This window comes from Anolis carolinensis, chromosome 2, assembly GCF_035594765.1.
Source record: "Anolis carolinensis isolate JA03-04 chromosome 2, rAnoCar3.1.pri, whole genome shotgun sequence".
Lineage (NCBI taxonomy): Eukaryota > Metazoa > Chordata > Lepidosauria > Squamata > Dactyloidae > Anolis > Anolis carolinensis.
The window spans coordinates 101836896-101847535 of NC_085842.1; the positions used below are offsets into that span (position 1 = coordinate 101836896).

General features: G+C 37.3%; 2 protein-coding genes across 8 annotated transcripts in view; one reads left to right on the forward strand and one right to left on the reverse strand.

The window, feature by feature from the left end:
* fam13b (family with sequence similarity 13 member B) overlaps positions 1 to 3811 on the forward strand; it is a 117480-nt gene extending 113669 nt beyond the window's left edge. For all 6 annotated transcript variants that reach the window (XM_062970316.1, XM_062970314.1, XM_062970317.1 and 3 more), the window contains one exon: positions 1462 to 3811. In XM_062970316.1, coding sequence (XP_062826386.1) covers positions 1462 to 1579 — 118 coding nt within the window. In that variant the 3' untranslated portion in view covers positions 1580 to 3811. The remainder of the gene's footprint in view (positions 1 to 1461) is intronic.
* Positions 1 to 10640, reverse strand: part of pkd2l2 (polycystin 2 like 2, transient receptor potential cation channel) — a 42450-nt gene that overhangs the window by 1003 nt on the left and 30807 nt on the right. The window contains exon 15 of one of the 2 annotated variants that reach the window (XM_062970329.1): positions 6040 to 6193. The exons of the other annotated variant lie outside the window; for it this stretch is intronic. Coding sequence (XP_062826399.1) covers positions 6172 to 6193 — 22 coding nt within the window. The 3' untranslated portion in view covers positions 6040 to 6171. Of the gene's footprint in view, positions 1 to 6039; positions 6194 to 10640 lie in introns of those variants that run through there. 2 annotated transcript variants of the gene reach the window in all.

Consider the following 10640-nt stretch of genomic DNA (forward strand, 5'->3'; position numbering starts at 1 on the left):
CCACAGGTGTCTCATTAAAGATTTATACGTTATTTTATGTTATGTCTTAATTTAGGCTTGCTGTTGCACTACTAGTTCTATTGTAACGCAAATGGTTTGATTAATTGAACTTTGGAATGGTTTTTATGTGTGGTGAAGTTTTGACAATATGTATTGGAGGTATTTGAATATATTGAGATATTGTGGTACATTTCAAAGTTTTTAAAATGCAGTTTCATAGCATGGACATAGCACAGTTGTTTAGTTATCTCTTTGCCTCACATTCCCTTACTATCTTGTCTATCACCTCTTTCTCCCCTCCCTAAACACCATTAACTTGTAAGACATAGGGGTAGGTCTAAGGGGCTCTGCAATAGAAATTGATTCTAAAAAGGGCTCCACAAGTTAAAAAAAAGGTTTGCAGGGGGTTGGACTGGATGGCCCATGAGGTCTTTTTCAACTCGGTTGTTCTATGATTCTATGATATTGGCTCGTGACCAAAACTAAACTTGAGACTTTCAGTTTCTTAATGTTGTAGAGACCAAGATAGCATGATTTATCCGTAACTTACATTAAGCTGTCATTTTTTTAATCAAATTTCTCTGGCACAGTTCCTAGTTCTGATAGGTTTAAAGCCCATGTGAGCCTGCCCAGGCCCCAAGATCCTCAGAAGAAGCCCCTCTCTGGGATATGAGAGCAGGCCTGTGATGGCGGGCACTAAGGTTCTGAATCTTATTTGTAGGAAGGCTAGAATGGCTCCTCCTTGCTGTGCTTTTGTTGGCAGGAACACACTAATTACAGTTCCAATAGGCTTTTGAGAATTGAAGGTGTTACAAATAAGGCCTTTTAAGAGGGCATGCTATTCTGTTTGGCACCCCTTTTAACATTTTAAATGTATGTCTTGACTTGATTTTAGTGTTGTTAGCAGTAAACATTTGAATTATTATCTTTTAAAGTGTTAACTGTGTCTTAGTTATTCTCATTTGTAAGCCACCTGAATCCTAGTTTAGAAAAAATAATGGGATGTAAAAAGGAGGAGGACAGATGCTGTGGAAGCAATTTCAAAAACTTCAAAGCATCTGAATAAAATCAATATAAATTATTGGATAGAAAAATGTACTAAAGATGTGCCAACAAGTAGTATTCTTGAAAAATGACTTATTTGTGATACACAGGTTAACTTGCTATATGTGTGACAAGTGTTACCGGACTTGAAACGTGACACGGTGATAGGTTTCATAAAATACACTACTACAGTAATCTTTTAGATGATTGTGGCAGCGTGTCATTTGTTCTGAAATATCATAACTGGGAAAGTGCAAACATGTTTTCAAGTATAGAGACAATGCTTTTGATGAAGGGGTCTCCTGAAACCTGAAAATTATTTCAAGGGTTCCTCTGGAGGAATAAGTTCAAGAGAGGTACTTTTCAAAATAGCTGGATTAGTTTTTTAAATGTTGTACTCTTTCTCATTTTTTGCAGGAATGTTCAGAAGGAAGAACGCACTCCCATGCTTGATGAGTACAGAGAGTATAAGAAAGTGAAAGCCAAACTCCGGCTTCTCGAGGTCCTCATCAGCAAACAGGATCCTTCAAAATAAATATAAATAATGTTTCTTCGTAACAGTGAAAGATTGGTTTCTTATGCCGTCTATTGTACTGTTTGGTGTTCTCTTGTGTCTTGCACTGTTGAAGGAATGCAGTTTTTGTACACTTTCTTATGGTGCCACATTTGAAGGGCAAGTAGGTCCTGTCTAGAGAGAGTGAATGAGAATCTTAAATCAAGACTGCTCTGTCCAACTTCAGCAAAGTTTTTTCCCTCATTTAAAAAAAAATCTGAAATGCATCCTTCCAAAAGACTGTAGAACTAGAACCATTACAAAACTCTGGACTTGCTAACTTCGTTTCATCTACATTTGTTAGTGTTTCATTGAACTCCTCTGTTGCCTTTTTATTATGGGGAACAATGACAGCGATTTAAAACACGACCGTGTTCTTGAACAGAACTGAAATGCCTTTCAGAGGACTGCTGAGGAATCACTTTGATTTCAAATGGCATCTGTCATGTAATAAAATGGCTTGATATCTGCGGATATTGAAATGTAAAGTTCCTGTTTGCTCTTCAGTGTCAGATGACAGTGGACAAACCAGAAAGTGACCTTGATTGCCCTGTTTTTTGAATTTGGAAAAATCTGAACATTTATATCACGTATTGCCTACAAGACTAACATTACTGTTAATTTATCAGTTATCTGTTAAGCAGCTAATGGTGACGTAGTGAATGGTCTCAACTGGATGTGGCAACTTACCTTTAAAGGAGAGACTGCTGGTGCTCAGATGTATACAAACTAGCAGGCTTATGGCAACTCTGATGTATCTGAAAATAAACTTATCAAGGGCTAACATCAAAATAATTAATGTGATTGACTTAAAGTATACACAGCCAGCTTTGAAAGAAGAGATTCTGCTATGTCACTGTTGTAGACATGGAAAGAAAAGCGATGTGACCTTTGTGGCATTAAGTAGTATCATATGGTTCTTGCATGATGAGGCTTCAGAACGGAACCATTTTTGGTGACATTTGCTTTGCCTACTATAGATGACACAATAGCCTTTTAATGTTTTTTTCCTTTAAATTTACATAATCTAAAGAACTCTGTCCAGTCTTACTTCAGATATGATATCTACACATAAAAGGATCTATATAAGATGTAGCCTTCATGGTACTTGTCTGAGTTTTCAAATTAACCTTTCCAAATACACAAGAGTGCCTGTGTGTGAGCACTGAGTAGAAAGGAGCAGCTGATCTTATGGGATCCTTTTATGTGTAGCAAGGTATTGCACCTCTGGTAAGAATGGATTGAGCGCCAAGAGTGTAACAGGGCTCCTTTAGGGATCTTTTGTACTGTGGCCATGCTTTTGCACGTGCCTATTTGCTGCATGTGTTACAAACAGCTAATGTCAGCACAGATATTTCTCACTGCTTTTTGAAAGACCAAAAAATAAGCATCTGTGATATCAGTGGCTAGCATGTAGACCCATCAGGTTGATGTGTTAACATGAATTAGATAGAAAGTAGGTTTGTGATACTCCATATTTATCCCTTTGCTGTGTCTCTTATTTTTACTGTGATTGTAGGCATGTAATCTTGGAACCCAAAAGAGCTCTAAAATGAGTTTATATTCTGATGCTTTACCTTTTTACACAACTAGAAGGGGTTTTTAGTGGACTGTAGTGGATTGCAAAATTGGAAATTAATTTGGAGAATTTTTTGGGGCTTTTACTCAGCTTCATTGTGCAATGTACACTTCACTTACTTTTCTATCTGTCCGCAGACACCGGTGCATTTAAACATTGAAACTTCTGTGTACTGTATAGTGTTGTACATGAATGTTTTATATACCACATGCAAAATGTCAATATGCACTATTTAAATGTTTTAAATAATATATTCCTCCTTTATAATGCTTAAATCTATATGATTCCAATATTTTTATAAAGTGAGTGATCAGACTGGTTCCACTTTCACTATTAACAAAGGCTTTTGTGTGTTATGCAGTGGTTGGCTGTTTGTTCTGTACCTTAGCTAGCATGGCATCATTTATGCTGAGAGTGTGTTGTGCCATTCTTCTTGAGCAATAAATGGTAGAGTTAGGCATTTTGTGATATAACATAGTTTTACTTTGCTGTAAGTAAGAACTATATATGTGGATATATATATATATATATATAAATATAAATATATATATAAATAAACCAGATATAAATGATTGCTATGTCTGGCATTTCATTGTATAGATTTTTATAATAAAAAGATCTTTTATTGTCATACACCATTGTGTGTTTGTGTTGCATTTTTTTTGTTCTTGGAGCTTCTTGGACTTTCACCAAACATCTTAAGTTTGGGTTTTTTTAAAGCATATTGTAACTTTGTTCTACTACTTTTGATTAGCTTGTAGTTTGAGTGTAGAAAGAAGTTCAACTGGGAGTAAAACCTGGTTGATTAGAAACTAGCATGCACTTATGTTTTTCAGTTTTTATAAGCTTCTTTGAAAGAATTAATGTGGAAAGATAACTTACGAATAAAAAGAACTAAAACATTCTCCTTATGCATGCTTACTTTGTTTCTAAGGTGCACCTCAGTAGTCTAATATTACTTTCTTATTGAAGTGTCATACGTATCCATTTTGCAAAACCCACCTTTTTACAGCATCTGAGTGCATTAATGCTTTAAATTATGCTGCAGTGCATGGCACTACATGATATAAACCTACATTTTGGCATAACCAAGCACTTTTCCAGTTGCACTGCAGCTCAGATACTATACAACAGGCATACAATATTAAAGCACAAAAGAAAAATGTGTTTTGTATTTGTTTTTTAAGGTTTTACTATTTAGCAGGGGCAACTATTTCTTCCAGATGTTTTTTGGTGCATAGCTCTTCCCAGCCCCACCTAGAAATTAATGAAAGACTATGGGAGGAGCTGCAGTCCAAGAACATCTTGAGAACCACTGTTGTCCATCTCTTATTATACCCTGAGAAAATAAAACAGTGAAATTTGTCAATCTATGTGCCTCCCTAATATTAAAGATCCACACACTGTGGCACTGAATTTCTTATGGTTCATAGTCCAAGTGTGTGCAAAAATGAAAAAAGCATATTTTCACCTGTAAATACCCTAAAGCAGCCTACACAATACAGTAGAGTCTCACTTATCCAATGTTTTGGATTATCCAACGCAGTTTGCCTGCTGCCCGAATCTACAGCTGTTTCTCTAGGCAGCAAGGATTGAACTTTTTACGGATTTAATTTCCAACAATGTTGTTACTGTAAGTTCATTTTATGCAATTCTATCTTTATTTGTAGTCAATTTGTTAGTAGCCACATTTTTTAGTCAATTTTTTCAATATATAGCGATGTTTTGGTGTTAAATTAATAAATACAGTAATTACTACATAACGTTACCGTATATTGAACTGTTTTTTTCTGTCAAGTTGTTGTAAAACGTAAAGTTTTGGTGCTTAATTTGTAAAATCATAACGTAATTTCACGTTTAATAGGCTTTTCCCTAATCCCTCATTATCCAACATTTTCGCTTATCCAACGTTCTACCGGCCCGTTTATGCTGGATAAGTGAGACTCTACTGTATATATGGAAGGGGCTAGGCTTCCCCTTCACCAGTCTCCTTCAATGTCTGTCTTCCTGGTCAGGCGGGGAGGCAGGAGTGGCTTGTAAAAGTTTTTAAAAGAAATACTGGCCTTTTACAAGGGCCAAGTTGTGCAGGCCTGCCCTAAAGGCATCATCTTATTGTGAAAATTAAACAGGTCAGTCCTGGTTAATATTTGGATGGGAGACAACCCAATGAATACTAGGTGCTGTGGACTATATTTCAGAAGAAGGAATTGGCAGAACTTCAATTGAGTAGTCCTTGCTGAACAAAACCTTACAAAATGCATGGGGTCTGCAATAAGTCAACAAGTGACCCAAAGGCACAATCACATGTATCTATAGCTGAAGACTTTCACTGCAGCTGGAGGAGCATTAGTAGAAGCAATGTAGTGCAAACTCCAGTTTTTTCAGCTCCACCCAAGAGAAATGTCAGACTTCTCATGTTACACCACTATCCAAATGTAAACCTAATTCCAAGAAAAAAATAAATTTCTTCCAACACTAACAGAACGTAAAATACATATTTGAGAGTTGTACCTGTTCTTGAAGTTATGTGTCAGTATAATTGCAACATTATATATATATATATTAGAGTAAGATGATGTCTTTTGATTACCACATCAGACTACAAATAATTCTTTAGGATGGAACTATTGTTTTGGGGACAATAAGAACACCATCTTCATAGTTCACCTACTATGCAATCATAAATAAATCTTTATTTGAACTAATACACTGACTGCTTCATTGTATTCACATATTCTTCATTCAAATCTGTGCCCACAATCTCTGGTATGACTGTGAAAAGCTAGTTTTGTGTATGGCTTTCCCCCCTTGGAATGTTTCTTTCATTCTTTTCAAACAGTGAATACAAAATTAGGCTACTAAATTGAAAGATAAAAAACTATGACTTTATTTAGTTTTCTGTGACATTTGAAGGCTTGAAAACTTTCTGGTGTAGTTGATCTTTCATTTCAAAACCTTTCATTGCTGTCTAACAGGATGCCATCTCCCAGCACTTTCATGGCGCCTTTTGTCCTTTTCTAAATAATTAAAATGTTAATAACCTGAAGTCTTTGTCCTTTGCTTTTCCCCCCTACCTGTTTCTCTTTGGATGAAACCTTTGTAGACTCTAACCAAAAACAGGCAAACCGCGGTGTATAAGTTTTCCACCACAACATGACCTTTTCTGTCCCGTGTAACATCCCTCATGCCTGATGCAACTTTCATTTAAGCCATTGCTAGCAAAAATCAAGTTCTGTCATAGAAACCAACTTTTCTGTCTTGGATTTAGGTCTACTAACATTATTTGTACATAAAGGATTATAGTTCCTGTATATATTGGAATATGTGGTTGAATATGCCACTTTTTGCACTGAAGACATTGTAAACAGGAAATTGTTCATGTCTCATGAATGAAGGAATAACTTAGCTGGGGAAGGAATGTAGCACTTGCTCTTCCTTTAAACTAGAATTTTGTGTTCCTGAGGAGTTGACACCTTCCTAATGGTGTGAATGAGGAGATGAAACCTACCATGGAGGATTCTTACAGAAATCCACCACCTCTGGGTATTTTCTTGCAGCAGCTCATCAGGACAGGAGACTAAGATTCCAAAATATATAATCTGATAATATAGTAGCTTTGAATGCCAAGGAAGAGGTAGAACAGACAAAAATGGATCTCTATTTTCTTTCATTGATATGGTCATTGGCAAGCGTAGATTACTCCTAGAATGAGATAATTCACAGAAGATAGGAACCTCTTATTTGCAGGAGGCCTGAAGAAGAAATCTATCATCTTTAGGATGTTCTCAAGACAGTTTTTCATGGGTGGAAGGGTTGCCTAGTTCTTGAATTACTATTTCTAAAGCAGTTTGTCCAAAGGTTGCCTGTCTTGAATGTTGACAGTGATTTCCATCCAGCACTCTTAACATAACTCCTTGAATGAAGATGTTACTCTGGACCTAATATTCCTAGTACTCTGGCCAGATGCATTAAATCCACCATCTTCAACTTTCCCAATTTTATTATTTCCTATTTTATGCACTGTTGTTCCTTTAAACCCTTCCACATATCAATTTCTGCTTCCAAATATAGCTGTGAGTTGACCCTTTTTGAAATGCATTAAGAAACTATCAGTCTGCAAGCATTGTAATGTCATCCCAAGGTCTTGTTCTGCTTTTAATCTGCACCCAACTTTCAATAAAATATCATCCAAATAAGGGAACAGCTGAACCACTTTTGCCTCAAATTGACTATTGAACATTGGTGTAAATCCTAGGTGCAGATGTCAGACCAAAGGGCAATGTCTTGAGCTGATCATGACTGTCATTGTAACTGAATCTATTCCTGCAGTTGCAACACATAAGTGCATGCAAGTTAGAATCCCTTAATCTATGATAAAATAGTTGTTCCAGTCCAAATTTTCTTCCACTGTACATTACCATCCAGGAATTTTAAATCCAAGACAAATCTGTATCTTCCATTGTGTTTAGGAACAATAAAGAACATGGGAGTAACTTCCCCTGAATTACTCACAGGAGGGGACCTATTCTGTTGCCCCAATTTATAGATTGCTGAATTTCCACCTACGCTATCTCCCCTTTGTCACCTTTGTGTTTTCTCTTTGGTACTGGTGAAGGAAGATATTTTCCTTATTATATTTTGTGACAAAGATATCCTATCCTTGAACTAACTGCAGCATTTGTTTGTCTGCAGTTATGACTTTCCATAAAAGGAAGTGAAGTAACCTTCCTCCTACCAGTAAATCAATTAACTGCCACCCGTTTGAGTTTCATCCTGGTGATTGCTGTCTTTGTTGCCTAATTTAGAATCTATTTCTATTCTGCTGTTTGAAATTCCAAATTGCTTTTGAAAATCTTTTCCTACTCAAAAGGAACAGTTTTCTCCTATAAAGAATTTCTTATCTAACCTCTTCCTTTGATTTGTTGGAAGAGCTTTTCCTATTTTTCTCTTCCATTAAGACTTCTAAATGGGAGAAGTTGGAAGGAATCTCTCTTAGATGCAACCAAAAGAAATTTAGATTCTATACCAGGGGTCCTCAAACTTTTAAAGCAGAGGGCCAGTCCACAATCCTTCAGACTGTTGAGGGGCCGAATTATCATTTGGAAAAAAAAACGAACAAATTTCTATGCACACTGCATATGTCTTATTTGTAGTGCAAAACAACAACAACAATGAAAGAACAGTACAATATTTAAAAATGAAAACAATTTTAACCAACATAAACCTATCAGGATTTCAATGGAAAGCGTAGGCCTGCTACTGGCCAATGAGATAGTCAAGTTAATTAGGATTGTTGTTGTTGTGTGCCTTCAAATCATTTCAGACTATGGCTGAGCCTAAGTCTAAAATTATTTATTTATTTATTTACTACATTTATATCCCACCCTTCTCACCCCGAAGGGGACTCATAGCAGCTGTATGTACATACAATATATTATATTATTAGCATAGCATAATATTAGCATTATATATTACTATATTGAACTATACCACTATACTGTAATATTATATGTAATATATAACATATAATTAATATTATTATATGGTATTAGTATTATATTGTATAACATTATAATATTTTATCACTATTATATGTATATACAATATATTATATTGTTAAAACTTATATAAAAATATTATATTATAAAACTGAGGGCGGGGGCCATGTAAATGACCTTGGAGGGCCGCATCTGGCCCCCGGGCCTTAGTTTGGGGACCCCTGTTCTATACAGTGCAGAAGGCAACATAATTTTTGAAGAAGTACAGGGACAGACTGGGAGCAGACTGGATGGGAAGAGAAGAGATGAAACTAGAAAACAACAAAGGCTAATGAAAGGGTCATTGGTCCAACTAGATGAGAATAGAAATATGGAAGATCACTATCTATATAAAAATGTAATGTACATAATTAGGACCAAGTTAACAACAAAACCACTGGACCAAATGCCACCGAATTTGGCCACAATACACCAACACATCCAAGGTATGTCCTTCACTCAACCCTCCCCCCCAAAAAAACCCGATTGGCCTATATCTATTTTTCACTCCCCCCCCCCCTACATTTTCGGCTGGAATGGTACGCTCCCCTCTTTCCCCTTCATTCTCTGCACTTGCCCTGAGGGGGGCAAGTTTACAGCTGACTGGGGAGCCCTGAGCGTGCAGAAGAGCTGGTAGAGAGATAGCAACTGCTAGGGCATCCAATTAGAAAGCGGGGGGAGGGGAGGATGAGGAAGCGCCATTCTCCCCATGGCTCCAGTCAGAAGGGTAGGCCCCTTTAGGCCCTGCCCGCTTCATGTCATAGCAACCCCCTCAGCCACAATGGCACCCAGGGAACAGGCAGGGTTCACTTTGGCCTCTTCCACACTGCCTATAAAATACAGATTATCTGATTTGAACTGGATTATATGGCAGTGTAGACTCAAGGCCCTTCCACGCACCTATATAACCCAGAATGCCAAGGCACATAATCCACAGTATCTGATTTGAACTGGATTATCTAGAGTCCACACTGCCTTATAATCCAGTTCAGTCTGGACTTTATACAGCTGTATAGAAGGGGCCTCATATAATCCAGTTCTAAGTAGATAATATAAGATTATAAATATATAATAATTACTGTGGTATAATAATACAGAACAATATAATCTCTAGAATATAATCTCTAAAATCAGGACAGTAAATAAAGAGCAACACTCTGAAAACAGGAAAATTCCAGAAAGAAACAACCAGAACCAGCTAACACCTCCCAACAAAGGATTCCTCCAGGGAGGAAGCAGCCAGACTTTGAAGCTGCAAGGTCATTAAATGCTAATCAAGGTGACTAATTGCAGCATTCATACTTGTTGCACTGAGACTATTAATTGCTATTCAACCCCCAGGCTTTGAAGCCACGAGGCTACTCCGTCCCATTCAACTTGACCTAGAAAGGATGCCCTATGTAGAAAGAGGCCAGGCTTTTAAGCTGCAAGACTATTCAGTGCAATTCAAGCTGGCCAAACAAGGATTCCCCTACAAAGCAAGTAGCCAGGCTTCAAAGTGGCTCTTTAATTGAGGGTGCTACTCCAGCTCGCCAAACAAGGATTCCCCTAGGTATAACACAGCCAGGCATTGATGTTGCAAGGCTATTCAATGCAATTCAACCAGACCAACAAAGGATTAACCTTGGTAGAATGCGGCCAGGCTTTGAAGCAGCGATACTACTCTATACTATTGAAGCTGACCAACCAAAGATTCCCCTAGGTAGCAAGCAGCCAGGCTTTGAAGTAGTGAGGCTATTCATTGCAATTCTAGCAGCCCCCCCCCCCAAAAAAAAAAAACCCATTCCCCTAAAATGCAAGTACCTAGCCTTCCAAGCAGCAAGCCTATTCTGGTGCATTCCAGCTCACCAAACATGGATTATCATAAGAAAAAAATGGCCAGGCTTTGAGGCTGCAAGGCTATTCACTGCTATTCCACCTGGCCAAC